This window comes from Mycteria americana, chromosome 1 (assembly GCF_035582795.1).
Source record: "Mycteria americana isolate JAX WOST 10 ecotype Jacksonville Zoo and Gardens chromosome 1, USCA_MyAme_1.0, whole genome shotgun sequence".
NCBI lineage: Eukaryota > Metazoa > Chordata > Aves > Ciconiiformes > Ciconiidae > Mycteria > Mycteria americana.
The window spans coordinates 60,816,521-60,831,897 of NC_134365.1; the positions used below are offsets into that span (position 1 = coordinate 60,816,521).

Consider the following 15,377-nt stretch of genomic DNA (forward strand, 5'->3'; position numbering starts at 1 on the left):
GCTGTCCCAGCCGCTCCAGTGCCGCGGGGGCCGGGGGCCAGTGCCCGGGGGCCCCCCGGAACTGGGGGCCGGCCGGGTGGCTCGACCCCGCATCTCCGCCATGCTGGAGTGTCTCCGGGCCTCGCGGCGTCGCGCCCTGCCCGGCCTGAGGCAGGGGTGAGGGAGCGACAGTGTGTAAGCAAGCCGGGTGCCCAGAGAGGGCCCCTGACCAGCCGCGGAGGCGAAGGAAGCGAGCGGCCTCCCCGCGGACGCCCCAGCCAGGACGCGGCGGGCCGGCTGGCTGCCGCACCGCCTCTCCCGGGTAAAGGGCGCCCCGCGGCGGGACGCCAGGGGGCGCTGGCAGCCGCCAGCTCCCCGGCGTCCCGCAGGAAGTTTGACCCTCGGCGGCTCCTGTCCGCTGCCTGCCGCGGCTGAGGCGGCGTGACCCTCGGCGGCCGCCGCCGTCTGTTCCTGCTGTTGGCTGGGTGCCCGCGGCCGCGCTGACGCGGAGCCGCCGACCGGGAGCGCCGCCGCCATGAGCCGCAGCTACAACGATGAGCTGCAGTACCTGGACAAGATCGACAAGAACTGCTGGCGGATCAAGAAGGGCTTCGTGCCGAACATGCACGTGCGTGGGAGGGGGCTGGGCTCAACCAGGAGCCCTTGGGTGCCCGGGGGGGCGGAGTAGGGGTGGCCCGGCCCGGCCCGGCCTGGCCCGGCCTGGTCTGGTGCCGGCCGCCCTGACAACTCTCCCCGCAGGTGGAGGGCGTTTTCTACGTGAACGACCCGCTGGAGAAGCTGATGTTCGAGGAGCTGCGCAACGCCTGCCGCGGCGGAGGTGCGTCCGGCGGGGGGAGCGGGATGGGGGCCCTCTGACCCGGGGGGTGTCCTCACACGCTCCTTGCCGTGGCCTGGAAGCCCTCACTGAGCGCCTGGGTTCACACCACGCTGTCCGTGGGCCCTGAAGGGACCAGGGTGTAGCAGAGGCAGCGGGAGCAGGGCTGGTGCAGATGCCAGCTGGCGGGTCTGGAGGGGCAGCAAACAGGAATGAGTTTTCTCGCCTCGCCAGCCAGTGCGGCCTGGTGAGCAGCACAGGGGTGTCACCTGCAGCTGTAGCATGTTCTGTGCCCAGATCAGATGGGTGGGCACTGCCTTGCCGGCTGCCCTTTGTCCTCTGGAGCGTTCCCTGAATACCTGCTCTCAGAGTTTACTTTGGTGGGGGCTATAGCCCAGGCCTGTCTGTTTGGTGTGGGGCTGGAGCGCAGAGCTGGACGCAGATCTGACAGCTGGACTGGTGGTAACACACTTCTGTTGTTAGCACAGATCGCTCTGCATTGGTATTCACACAGCAGAAGAAGGACTTTAGCATAATACCTCATTTAATGAAACTGCAGATTGTGCATAATCCTAGGTGCTTTATACCAGATTAGAATACTTGTTGGTGGCTGACTTCTGATTTGCCAGTGTTTTGAGCATCCTCTTTAGAAAGTGCTTCCTTGTGATTACCATGGTCAATTATCAGATTACATACTTTTTTTTTTTTTCTCTTTTTCAGGTGCAGGTGGCTTTTTGCCTGCTATGAAACAGATTGGGAATGTGGCTGCATTACCCGGCATTGTTCACGTGAGTAAATGCTCTGAAAATTTGTTCTTTTTCTGTTCCTATTTGCCAGGGATTATTGCCTTCCAAATGGGAGCTCTGGTGTGAGAAGGGCTATGGATCAAAGTTCTTTTCAAGACAGTCTGTGTGTTAGAAACCTATCTCTGAGTAAGGAGTGCTTGCAAGGGCAGGCTGTAAAACTAAGTTGTCAGAAAGGGAAGTATCCACTTACTTCATTGACTGTCTTTTGATGTGAAGCTTTTTTAGCATTCCTTTATGCTGTTCCAGTTTGCTTGAGCCACCTTTCTCTCGCTGCTCATATTGTCTGTTTGTTGTTTTTGAGTTGCCTCTGCTGACCTGGAATGCATGGAGAAGTGAGGAGAGAGCAGGAGGCAATATTGTTGTCTGTATTGTTGCTGCCCTAATGCTGGTAGTGAGCCATCTCATGCGCTCAACACTCCTTTCCCTCACCCTGTGCATTTTTGGAAGCGAAGCATCAGATATGATGATGCAGGAGGAAAATACTAGGCTGTGTCACTTTTCAAGAAGCGCTAAGTACGATGTGGAAATGATCTTTTTTGCATTCAATATTGCATATATTAATAAGTAACAAATAACGGAATTTTCTTTTTTTAATTGTTTCTCTTGGTGACTTGGCAAAAGTTTCGAATTTCTGGCTGCAGTAAAAGGCAGCCCATCACGCTGTTAAAATGTCTTAGTGGTCAACCAAAAAGGGAGTAAGGTAGAATAGTAACAACCTGTTAAAATGGGAATTTTGGCTGGTAGTTTGTAGGAGAGATGTTACGATCATCTGTCTATTGAAATCTTCACTTTTTATTTCCAAACCAAGAGCTTTCTTGGTGACAGCAAGGGGAGGCAGAAGAAGTGTGTAATCCCACTGAAAACTACTGTTCTTCTTAGTGTATGGTAACGGTTTAACACGCATTAAAAAGTTCCAATTTCTGACAGCTTTCTGGGTGTTCGGGGCTTTTGTTTGTTTGTTTGCTTAAATAGATTGTGGAGTGCTGTTTGTGGTGTCCTAATCTAAACTTGCCAGGCTAGATATACTTTGGACCTGTGGAGCTGTGTAGAAGCATGCTCTTACTTTCTTTAATTAGTAGTAATATCAAAAGGTTCAATAAAAAGAATTAATTTATAAATTAAAACGACACAGCTCCTATCTTGTCCTGTCCTATCAGGATATCATCCTAAAAGGATGACTTTTTCCTGCCTACAGGGTGCAGTCTTTCGTCAGTGTTTGATGACAAAGCTAAGAAGAGAAAATGCTGACTGTTTTATGATTCCATTCCATAGCAATTAGCTCTTCACTTGTTACATTTACAGTATTTCAATATTGCAGATGTCTCTAGATGGAGCTTGGTAAAGACAAACTCATCTTCACTCTTATGTGTCTGCTTTATGCTACTCATAAGCTATTGCCTGCATAAGTTTTGAACGCAAGGACTCTTGAGTCCAAGAAAAACCTAGGTTAGAATTCAGTTTGAGATCACAATTTCTACGTTTAGGTGCTTAAGCTCCTCTTAAGTTTTCTCGAGATCTGGTCAATAGAACCAAGAGGGCTTCTCAGCTGACTAGCCACTGGGTGTTTGCTTCAGAGTGAGATCTGCTCTCTGCGTTCTTTGACTGTCTGTCCTGTAACTGCAGGAGTTTAGATACTTACCTGAATTGATGTGTTTACTCCATCCACATCTGAACATCCATTCTCTTTTTGGTATATTTGTTTGAAAATGTGACAACCACTGCCACAAGGCAAAGCATAATCAAGGTGACTCTGTGCAGCATAGAGTTTCATAAAACTTTAAAATTTCCTTCATTCTCTTTCAGAGATCAATAGGCCTTCCAGATGTCCATTCTGGCTATGGGTTTGCCATTGGCAACATGGCTGCCTTTGATATGAATGATCCTGAAGCAGTGGTTTCACCAGGTAAGGATGACTGACCTAACCTGCACTGAGAAATATCTGGGATGGCATAAAAATACTTTCTGATATGGCAGGTCTTTACAGTACTTTATATACAGAACCAAAGCAAAAAATATGTGAATTACAGGGAGTTCAAAGGTGCTTAATTCTTGCACTCAGGATCTTTATTCTTTATGGAGCAGGTGGTTACACTGAAAACATCTAAACAGTACAGAGGGAATTGCCCTTGTGTTTTTGGCTTGGGCTCGTTATATCCCTCAGTTTTGAAAGGAGAGCACAAGACTTTGAACTTGGGTTTCGCTAGGTTGATAAAGAACTGACTATTTTCTTTGAGCACTGTTTGAAAACATATTTTGAGAATATTTCTACACTTTATTAAAAATGTGACCTTAAAATATGTCCGTCTTTAATAAACACCTGGGTCTTTACTGATGGTCTGGAGATGCTTTTGTGGTTGTCATGAAACATGATAGTCATGTTTCAGGTTTGCTTCAGGCAGTTCCAGTGTTCCTGATTGACTCAAACCCAAGATCTCTTAGTCCGGTATCCCCCCTCTGACACTAGTTAATACCAGAACCTTCATACGAAAGGTGGCATGATTGATCTTTCATATTAGGCCTTGCCCTGCAGTATTTATTTTTATTAAATAGTAAGAGTTAAGCAAAACAGTAAGCACTGAAGTTTAATATTTCTTGTAAGTATTTATCACTTATTATAATAACTAGTTATTATTTATTCCAGTGAAGATTCAAAAAGGACTTGCTTTCGAGAATGTCTTACATCAGGGAGCCATGCTAAGATCTGTCACTTTTCTTCTGACCTTAGGCAGAAGAACAGGAACATCCTCTCTGCTTTCTGTGGATCGTGTATTTTATAGTTGTGTCTACTTGCTGGAGCAACTTTGTAAACAGAGAACTCTGTAGGCAATTGCACAGCTATGTCTGTACAGCATATGCTCGAGACTGAAAACTCGTTTGGTTTTTTTTTGAGAGTTTTCAAGTTTTTATCTGCAAGACTACATTTTTTGCTGTCTTGTAATCTGAGGCTTTGTGTAAATCTCTTAAAATGAAGCTTCATGCAGTTCTACCTTTTTCTCAGTATTGTGTCAGAAAGAAGGTGTAAGATCACAGCATTCAGTACATACTCCCTGTCATCAGGGACACTGATTTAAGATGAATATTCAGCAAATGCTTGCCATCAGCACACTTTCTTTATTAACTCCATGGCTTTTTCTACACTTCTAGGTGGTGTCGGATTTGACATCAACTGTGGTGTCCGCTTACTGCGTACAAATTTGGATGAAAGTGATGTGCAGCCTGTGAAGGAGCAGCTCGCCCAGGCTATGTTTGACCACATTCCTGTTGGTGTCGGCTCCAAAGGTGTCATCCCCATGAATGCCAAGTAAGAGAATGACTTTGCATGCACATCACTAGAGGGGACATCTCTGGTGTTTATTTTGATGAAGGATTCATCAGTGGGAGACTTGAAGAAAGAAAAAGTAATTCTGAAACTCTTTCTATTCTTTCTGCATATGTGCTTCACCAGGAGAACTGGTGTAATCATCAATGCACAAAGTCAGCTGTTTCTTCCCCCATTTAAAACCCTGAAATAACTAAAAGTTCTTGAAAGATTCTCGTTTCTTCTGACATAAAACCTCCATGAATGTAAAGGAATTTTTTTGAAAGGAATGAGAGAGAAAATAGGATATTCCCCGCACAAGAAAGATGAAAAAGTAATGGCCTATCTAAAGTTAATATATCTCTAGAGCTTGATTTTAGTGAAGTATTAAGTTGGACTTCTTGTTAGGGGAGTTGGGGACTGATCACAAAATCATAGAATAATTTAAGTTGGATGGGATCTCTTGAGGTCATGTCGTCCAACTCCTTGCACGAAGGAAGGCTAACTCTGAAGGTAGGTCTAACAACAAAGTTATATCAGGCTGCTCAGGGCCATGTCCAGTGGAGTTTCAAGTATTTCCAAGGATAAGCACCTTATGTAGGTGTTTGATAATTGCAGGGATTTGGAAGAGGCGCTAGAGATGGGTGTGGACTGGTCGCTCCGGGAAGGCTATGCCTGGGCAGAGGACAAGGAGCACTGTGAGGAATATGGAAGAATGCTGCAGGCTGACCCCAACAAGGTCTCCTCAAGAGCAAAGAAGAGGGGCCTGCCTCAGGTAATGTTATGTTTCAGGAGGGCTGTGAGTGCTCCCAGGGTTTAAATGTAAAGGTTAGTGGGTAGTTCTCTAATCTTCTGTCTTTTCTTGAAGCTCTGCCTAGCATTTCTGGGCAGGGGGAAAGGTGAGATGGTGGGGCAGTTTCTGAATAATTCTTGTCAGAACTGTAACAGAGGGAAACGATACCGGGTATACCCAAGGTCCCTGGGGCCATCAGTTTTTCATCAGTTAACATCTGGTGCTAGTGTTATGTGGCACCGTGTTCGGTGGCATTTCCCCATCCAGATGTAGTTTTGTTTTTAAGAGACAGGCAAGTTATTCTGCAACTTTCCTCCTTGTTTGCTCAGCAAGTTAGTAGCAGGACACGTGATAAATGGAACTAGCTCATAACTTTGAATTGCAGTTCAAGGGTTGGATTTCATTTCCATAGATACTATCTCATTGCTCTGAGTGGAACACTTTTGAGATGGCTATACTAACACTACTATTTGTAAAGCTGTCTTTTATATGACTTCTTGAGTTTTATGAATTGTGGTGATGCAAGATTATAGCATTTTAACCTCGAAATAATCTTATGTGCTCAATTTTCACATTTGCCTTGCAAATAAGTGATCATCTGTTATGGAGTTGAAAAAATTTGGGCTTGGAAATGGAATATCTTGCTTTAATCTACTGAAAGGTTGCAAGTGCCTAATTAACAGAATGTTGTAACTTCCTTGTGGAGTTATAACCAAGTATAAGACTATATATCTGCCTTGCCTATACAAATTTAAGATGAATTCTCAATACTTTGTACTCTTCCCATCTTTCAGCTAGGCCTAAGTAAACTGGAAAAAGGTGGCAGCACAGTCTATAGATCCTGGTCCTTTTGTTTAATCACAGTCTTGTTCCAACAATAAAAATAATTATAAATCTGAACAAAGAGGACAGTGATGATGCTACTGTGCTCTCTTTCCTTTCAGTTTATGTGAGGATTTTTTTTTTTTTTTCATGGAAAAACTTTTCTAAAACTAAAACCTTGCTGTAGCAATTTGCCTTATTGCCCATATTCCCGTAGCTCTCCCCTGTGCTCCCAGATGCTGCTTTACTAGCACTGTCTGATCAATGTGTTGTGATTGGCAGCTGGGGACCCTGGGAGCCGGAAATCATTATGCCGAGATCCAGGTTGTGGATGACATTTACAACGAATATGCTGCCAGGAAGATGGGCATCGACCACAAAGGGCAGGTGTGCGTGATGATCCACAGTGGCAGCAGAGGCCTGGGCCACCAAGTTGCCACAGGTATGATCTGACTGGCATAGGTACCTGGGGTGAAGCAAACTCTTCAGCATGGTCTTGTTATTGACAGTAAACTCCAGCACCAAAGAGCATTTCTTGCAGTGTAATTGCTGAGTCTGTTCTGAGTTGCCTTGACAGGGGTTGTCTGTTTGCAAACAACTGATAATGTTCTGCCACAGATTTGCTTTTGCATTTGAGAAGAAGCTGTAGGTTTGACCATCGGACGGATGAGTTCAGAATACAAATTATAGACACCCATGTTAATCTCACAGATTGAAACAAAACTAAGAAGTCACTTAGACTTACTGTTTTTATTTCCTAGATGCATTGGTGGCTATGGAAAAAGCTATGAAACGGGACAAAATCATAGTGAACGATCGCCAGCTGGCGTGTGCCAGGATTGCCTCTGCAGAGGGACAGGATTACTTGAAGGGAATGGCAGCTGCTGGAAACTATGCATGGGTCAACCGCTCTTCTATGACTTTTCTAACAAGACAGGTAGGAGCAGAGTTGTCTCTGATGGAAATATTTTGGTACACATCTCCTGCTTTATCACAGACATGGAACAGAGTAGCTGCAGTATTTGACATAATTTTCATTTCAGTGCTGCTTAAACTGTTTTTTCTGGAGAGACTTACACAAAGCTGCAGTCATGGCAAGCCGTCTAACACCTCTCAACATCACTGGATTGTACTTGCAGAAGCCACTTAGGCAATATTTTTGAAAATGCCTTGAACTGGAAGAAGTGGATACAAGAAAATTGTTTTTACACTGCTGAAGCCATCTTTTCAGAGTTGCAAGAATTTGTCTAGCTGATATCTGGCTGAATTCTAGCATTGTTTATCTGCCCACTGGCAGCTTTAATCTAGACAGCCCAATTCTGTCACACTCAGCACTGTTGTATTCAATTCCATTGTGGCTGAATTTGACTGAAGTTTCTGAGCTGCCATGCCAAGTGTTTAGGTCACTGACTTGTCAGTGAGAAACATTTTCAAGCAACTTTGTTCCTTTTAATTCCTAAAATATTGTAAATATTCCATATGTACACAGCAGTTACGTTCTTGTATTTCACATCCTGACTTGCTCTTTTTAGGCCTTTGCCAAAGTCTTCAACACAACCCCAGATGACCTTGATATGCATGTTATCTATGATGTGTCTCACAACATTGCCAAAGTGGAGCAACATGTAGTGGATGGAAAGGAGCGGACTCTGCTGGTGCACAGAAAGGGATCAACCAGGGCCTTCCCTCCTCACCATCCTCTTATCGCTGTTGATTATCAAGTAAGTTTAGGTGTGGGAGAAGGAAATCAGAAGAGAATTCTGGATGAATCAGACAGTTTTAGGGTCCCTAACAGAGATCTAAATGCTGCGAGTTCCTTTTTTGAGCTAACAGCACTGGAACCCTAATGGGATGGCAACATTCTGCTTGTCTGTGTGTTAGATCTTTGGGGCACTGAGCTGCCTCTTCTGCTCCATGCCCACAGTGGTTGGAAGATCACAAAGGGAAAGAAGTGTTTCATACCTCGGGCAGGCTTCAGTGATTTGCCTTGTCTGTCTGTTGGACACAAGTCTTTTGGTCTGCTGGTCTACATCTTTCAGTGCCGTTAGTTCTCCAGAATCCTTGATATCAGGCACCCGAGGCAAGCAGGGATGCTCTGAGGGAATGTGAACCTGACCTCCTTTTCTGGAGATATAGTTCCTCTCAGACTTTTATTAAGAATTAGTTTTTTAGGCTTTTTCTTGTGAATTAATACTTTGCATCCACAGCTGACTGGACAGCCTGTTTTGATCGGCGGGACTATGGGCACCTGTAGCTATGTTCTTACTGGCACAGAGCAAGGCATGACTGAGACCTTCGGAACTACTTGCCATGGAGCTGTAAGTCAAAAAGTTATTTCAGGAAGGGATTGGAATGGGATTGTCATCCAGAGAACAGGGTTGTTCAAGGGTCATCCAGTGTGTGATTCATCTGTTGGTCATACAACTAGAGAGTAGCCTTGCCACAGTAATCCCAGCCCAGGAGGACTGCAGGCTAGTAGTCCTCTTTGTCCCTTACTGAATAGTTTTGACTACTCCCACAGAAAATTTAGGGGGTGCGGCTTTATACAAGGCAAATGTTAGGATGAAGATGTGGAGAATGAGCTCCTTTTACCAAATTCTGATATCTCTGAGCTAACAAGAAGGATTAACTGTGCTGAAGCTGTCCATATAAAACTCCTCGGTAGTTAGAAGAAGGTGTTTTCTCTCCAGTTATTTACAGTGTGAGACAGGATGATTGAGGAAGATAAATAGCTTCCAGTAAAACTCTGACTCCTGAATACTGTCCGACAGGTGGTTTGGGTAAAAAGACACTTGCAGACTAGTATGTTATACACGTGAAACTTTCCTAGCCATCTTACCAGATGTGTGATTTTGCAGGAGCCCATCACCTAAAGACTGAATTCATTTCCCATTTTGTGGCTTACTGTGGTCTGTGCTCTCAGCCATTCTGTGTTTGCTTATAATGTAATAATGTTTTTTGTTAATAAGAAAGAGTTCTGTTTTTCCAAACCGCTACAAAAAATAGAACTAACAAAACTGCTGTCTAGGGTCGTGCGCTGTCTCGAGCCAAATCTCGACGTAACTTGGACTTCCAGGATGTATTGGACAAGCTGGCTGACATGGGCATTGCCATCCGTGTTGCTTCTCCCAAACTGGTCATGGAAGAAGTGAGTTTAATACTTCATTATCTGAGAGGGAAAAGGGAGTCTTGCTCCTTGGCTGAATGACCCTCCCTGACTTGATTTTGTGCAGTGCTAAGTGATTGCTAGTACTCTAAATGCACAGCTTGTGTGATTTCAGATACAGCTATCCAATTTTTTGGAAAATAATGTGAAGTCTTCCCTGTCCCTAAAATCCCGCTGAAAGGGGAGATGCCTGTTTGACAGGTTTTGGCAGTATGGTTTTTTCCTCTTCTGCCTGGCGATGCGGATAATTACTATCAACCTGAGAAGTCTTTGTATGAGCATCACAAAAGTAGTTATGTTTTATGGATTCTTTTCTTGAATTATGTTCTCCCAGCTTTAAACTTACTTTACACTGCAGCTGTCATGTAGATTATTAGTAGTATATGAGATCCACCTCTTTTAAGACGAATTCCTTTATTTGCTAAAGAAGAAGAGAACTCTGGCTAGAAAACTGAATATTATGACTTCCAGTTCCTCTGCATTAACATGATAGAATGTCTTTTCTGTTCACAGCCTCACTCATAGAAGCGTGTTAATCATTTGGAACTATGCTGTTATAGGTGTTGGTGTTGTACAAACATGTTGATCACATTAAAATCTCTCCTTAAGAGCAGCTTCCTTGTTAGAATGCTGGAGGGGGAAGCTTTAGAGTTCAACCCTGATTCCTGTCACTAAGGGGCAGTGAAGATAAATCTTAAAGGCTATCTGTAAGGATAGTTGGATAGTTGGAGTGACTTCCTGCCAGATAATGAGGCTTGACATTCTCACATGCTAATGGACTGGATTATCTGAGAACATAGGGAAAACTAAACCAAAATAGCTAGTATTTTATCTGAAATATGGTGAAAGCTTATTTGGAAAGCTAAGTGTCTCACAGATATGTAAGGTGGCCAGGTTCTCAATATGTTCACCTACTTCTACACCCTCAATTCATATGATTCTATTTTTGCAAAGAGAAGAGGGGATATCAAAAGCCTACATCTAACTTCCTGTGACTTTGGGTTGTTTATAGTTTTGTCTTTTTTTTTTTTTTTTCTCCTCTCTTTCCCCTCCAGGCACCAGAGTCTTATAAGAACGTGACAGATGTGGTTAACACGTGCCATGCAGCTGGCATTAGCAAGAAAGCCATTAAACTGAGACCTATTGCTGTTATAAAAGGCTAGGAACTGACAAGGCAGCAGAAATGCACCAACATCTCCAGGCCTTACACAAAACTGACTAGAACCATCATCTTCCCACACCTCTTGGACTCTGCAGGGTGCTCAGATATCACATCCCTGTTCTGGAAACACAACAGTTGAGGTTACCCCTATTTTTAACCACTCCTAGGCATAATTAATGCCCCCTACCCCCCTCCTTGTTAAATGGTATTCTTTTCTTGTGAGGAAAGGGCAAAGAAATAAATGCGTCTCGGTTTTTATATGCAGTCCCTCCCCCCTTCGCCTGATGATTCCACAGGCAGGACTTCAGCCTTGCCTGAGTTGTCACTAATTGCTGTGCTGCAAGACCACCTCCATCAGCGAAGATGGCGTATGAACCAGACCTGCTGTCTCCGCACCTGAGTGCCTGGAGCTCTCTCTGTGTATAGAAGTACTCTGACAGGCAGGGTATCGTGCTTCTGGGCAGGGAGAGGTTGCTCTGTTTGCAGATACCTTTATGCATAGTCTATATTGTTGCATATTTTGTGGCAATTGGGTAAGAAATACGGAGTTGGGAGTGGTCTCCCGCTTGGGTTGAGAGGGTCTAGCTAGGCTTGAGGCACAGTCCTCCCCTCTTCCCCAACCCTCTCCCATTCAACACAGCACCCGGTGTACTTGGCTCAGTACAAGAAGGTGTTCCACAGTCTTGTGGAAATGCTAGTAGGACTGAGTATGTTGCTTTGAAAGGTTTTGTTTGCCCAGTAAAAGTTGTGACTTAACAACTTATAGATGTGGTAATCCAACGTTTTGCAAAGTCCTAAGCATGTAAAAGTTGGATTGGATAATACTGCTTACTGTGTCCTGCAGCTCTGATTCAAGTGAGTCCAATAGCAGGGTCAGGCCCAGTACAATGTGACTTCTGATGTTCCTTTGCATTCATTAACCAAGACTGGAGGGGAAGCTGACCATCCCCACTGGATCATTTTGGGGATTACAAATAAAATGGGAAGATGGACGCTGCAGTGTGTCTGTGTCATGTTTATTCTGTGGCTAAAATGTCTGTTGTCCACTTTTAGGTACATATATGAGCTTGAAACCCACCACATTTTGTGACTTCAGCTGATGGATCTTGCAAAGAAATGTGCAGATGGCAGAATTTCTTGCAGGATACAAGAGAAGGGCAATGCAGTGCTGTTTTCTCAACTTGGTTATGACAAGAGTGTGATAGCTACCATTGTCTTTCTGAGGGCCTGCTGGGTCCACCTCAACTGGATAGGGGATGGAGCTTGCCTGTAAGCCTGTATGCAGACACAAGAGGGCGGCTGGAGGAAAATAAAACCTCAAAGCAAGAGTGGAGCCCTGCCAAAGGACTCATGTAAAAGGAGCAGATAGTGATTGATAGACCCGAGTGCCTTTTGATGAAACATCCCTTTAGGTTTAGGATCTTAGCTGAAACCTGTTGATCTCAGGAGGTTTAATGGCATTTTACTGTCTTAATCACTTTGTGCTTACTGGTTTCTTAACTTCAAATATTTGCTGCAGGTTCAGAAGCAGCACATGCAGTAATAATCACTGCTGTGAATCCTTGTGAGTCTGGCTTTAAAGACAGTTTCTTGTTTTCCCCTGCTTTCTCCAGTGGGATTGTTCCAGATTGCCATCTCTTGCTGAATTTCAAACAAAAATCATTTCACTTAGAAACGTGAATTAGCCTCCAGTGACTGAAAGGCAAATTGTTGGTCTCAAATCTTCTGCAGAAGTGCGTGTTCCATGCAGAAGTTTCTGTCTATAAATATTTCAGACTCTGATGTGGAATGCAAGGGAACCCTTAAAACATTCATATTTAAAAATAAAGAAGCATTTCTCAAACACAGTTCTCCTTTCAACTTTTACCTACCATTGCCATTAAGAGACAAATTTCAGTTTTTTACAACAAGCAGAAATCCTGTGTACCATGGAGGTGCTCTCATATGTATGCCTTAAGCCTCTTCTGATCATCAGCATTTATTCATTAGCATTCAAGAATGCAAAAAGTGCTGTCAATTTTGGCTTCCTGTTGCAAAGCTAGTACTAGTTTTGGTTATATGTTGTGCTATATGGAGGAGAGTGCTGGTTTCCTAACCACTTAAAAAAGTAAGAGTAAAAATGTAAGATGTCTCCTAGTTCTTCATTTAAACCTGGATGTTTTTCTAATTCAAGTCTGTCTTTTTTTCTCCAAATAGGGCTGTCTGCTATCTTTTTTTAATCTGCATTTTTAAAAATAAATTTTAAAAAATGGTAGGTAGGGAAGGCACGCAGTATTAAAATTCATATGCTGAAATACAGGTGGATTTCTGCTGAAATTTTCCAAAAATTTCTGCAGAAGCATCTTGGCCACACCAAAGAACCAATATGGTTATTCAACCATCGCTGCTTCCATGGAAGATTACTGAGAACTCAGAAATACCTGCTAATGTATGATGTGCTTCCCTCCCTTCCCCAAACGACTGAAAAAGCTTTGGTGAATGATTTTTAGGGTCGCTTTTTCTTTTTTTTTTTGGTGGGAAACCGCAGGTAGGAGATCTGTGTCTACACCACACCCCTGGAGCTGTTGCACACCTCTGTCCAACTGCAGGCACTCATCTATTCCCTCCCTAAGTGTAGTTGATTCAGTCGTCTGTATGATGACCTGCAGCAGAAGGTTTGCTGACCTTGGGGCTTGCGCAGGGTGTCTGCATTAAGTCTGCCTTCAGTCGGTGCAATAAAACCAGTCCTTGGATGCAAGCTTCTTTTTAGTGAGAACAAATAGCTCACTGCATTGATCTTACCCTCTGCTTGAGAACAAGATGTTTTAACTACAGATGGGACCTGCCAAAAGAGAGCTACTGCCTCTGGGAAGTAGAAGGTATCATCCCATGGTGGCTTCAGTGTGGCACCTTCCTTCCCTCTGTGCTCCCAGGGCTTGCTGCAGGGCCTGGTGCTGTGCAGCGACCGTGAGCATGGGCGAGTGCTTCCTCTAGCGTCAGGAACTGACTGTTCGTGGTGCGCTCAGGGGCTTGTGCAGGTGCTGTTCCCATCACTGTTAGCGTAGCATTAAACAGCAAATAGAAAAGCACTTTGGGTTCTTGGTGGCGGTGGATGATGCTGGAAGAGAGCCCTCTAAATGCACGCCCCGTGCTGGGGGCTGCCATTTGCCGGGGTGCAGTGTGAGGCAGAAGGGGCAGCGCTCAGCCCCTGGGCTGTGCGGGAGCCCCTGGGCAGGCAGTTCCTCCCGGCAGTGTTGCAAACGGGGGGACCCGTGCTTCATTTGCCGTAACGGATGGCAGAGCTGGGGTGCAGCTGATGGCCTCCTTCTCTTTGACTTTGTTAAACTTTGTGTACTCCAAGGCTCCCTACCTTCCCTAACTCAGCCTCCATCAAGGGAAACCAGGACCCAGCCAGGTACGCGCTTGCAGTGTTATCTGCTGTGGTGTATTTGTGCTCTATCGCACACCCTGCTGGGTGGGAGCCTGGTGTCTAACCTGTGTCACGTTTATCACCATCCTCAGTCTCTTGAGAGTTTTTTTCCTCTGCTCTGTCTTTCCTCTCCCTGCTTTAAACACGGCTCCACACACAGTGCTTCCTCCTCCGCTGGTGGTCCCGGGCTGGTGTTCTGGCCCAGGAGGAACAAGTGATCTCTGACACATCTCTGGCGCAGGCACCCCCGGCCTCTCCTCCGCTCTCCTTTGTTCCTCTCAAACATAAACACACTTAACTGGCCTCTTCTCTTCTCCCTCCACCCCCCAGTCTTCAAAGCGATCAGACAAAGCAATATCCCTCCTGCAGCATGTGCCAACACGCTCCCCTGCTTGCAGAAGGAAGGCTTCAATTAAGCAGCGGGCCCTGCCTGTACCTGGCATTTGCTTTGCTCTCTTGAGCCCTGTCCTAGTGCGAGGGGTTTTGATTGCCAGCGCCTCTGGTTTTCTGCCTGGAGAGGTGGCAGTGGGAGGTGTACGGCAGAAAAGCGGGAGATCTCCAGCTCCCCAGCCAGGGCGATACCGGGTGCGGGTGCTTTGTCCCCTGCACTGTGGGAAGGAGAGGAAGATGGTAACCTCCTGGCACCCACAAAATACCAATAATTATGTGGTTTCTGGTGGGTTTTTTATTTAGTTTTTTATTTGCAATATGTAACAGGAGGGTGGGGGTCATTCCCTGCAGCGGGGGGACTGCTAAGTGGTGTGTGACCGAGGGAGGTGGGGAGCTGAGGACACAGAAAAGCCCCTGAACTCCCCGGGCAGCTGTGCAACTCGTCCTCCTCGGGCACCGACCAAGCAATCCCCAGCCTGAGCTGCTGCTGCTGCTGCTGGCTTTCGCAGTGCTGAGCACATCCCCATCTTACTGCGCCCTCGTTCCCAACACCCAGGAGACTGCTTCGGTTCACGTTGTATGTAAAGTTCAGAAACCAAAATAATCACTGGTCTTAATTGCAGAGATTAGGACTAGGAAAGGGAAATGGAGTCATCTGCCAGCACTTAATCTAACATTTACTAGCTTAGCAGAAGACACACAGGGGCTGGGCTGCCT

The 15,377-nt window shown here is 45.3% G+C and overlaps 1 protein-coding gene across 1 annotated transcript; it reads left to right on the forward strand.

Moving 5' to 3' along the window:
• The first annotated feature begins 384 nt into the window (after nt 1-384).
• RTCB (RNA 2',3'-cyclic phosphate and 5'-OH ligase) lies at nt 385-11,853 on the forward strand. Its single transcript, XM_075501733.1, has 12 exons — nt 385-607; nt 739-817; nt 1,535-1,602; nt 3,424-3,523; nt 4,765-4,921; nt 5,537-5,693; nt 6,816-6,975; nt 7,295-7,470; nt 8,066-8,254; nt 8,741-8,851; nt 9,562-9,681; nt 10,755-11,853. The coding sequence occupies exons 1-12, from the start codon at nt 515-517 to the stop codon at nt 10,860-10,862; spliced, it is 1,518 nt and encodes a 505-aa protein (XP_075357848.1). The 5' UTR covers nt 385-514; the 3' UTR covers nt 10,863-11,853.
• Nucleotides 11,854-15,377: the final 3,524 nt, after the last annotated feature.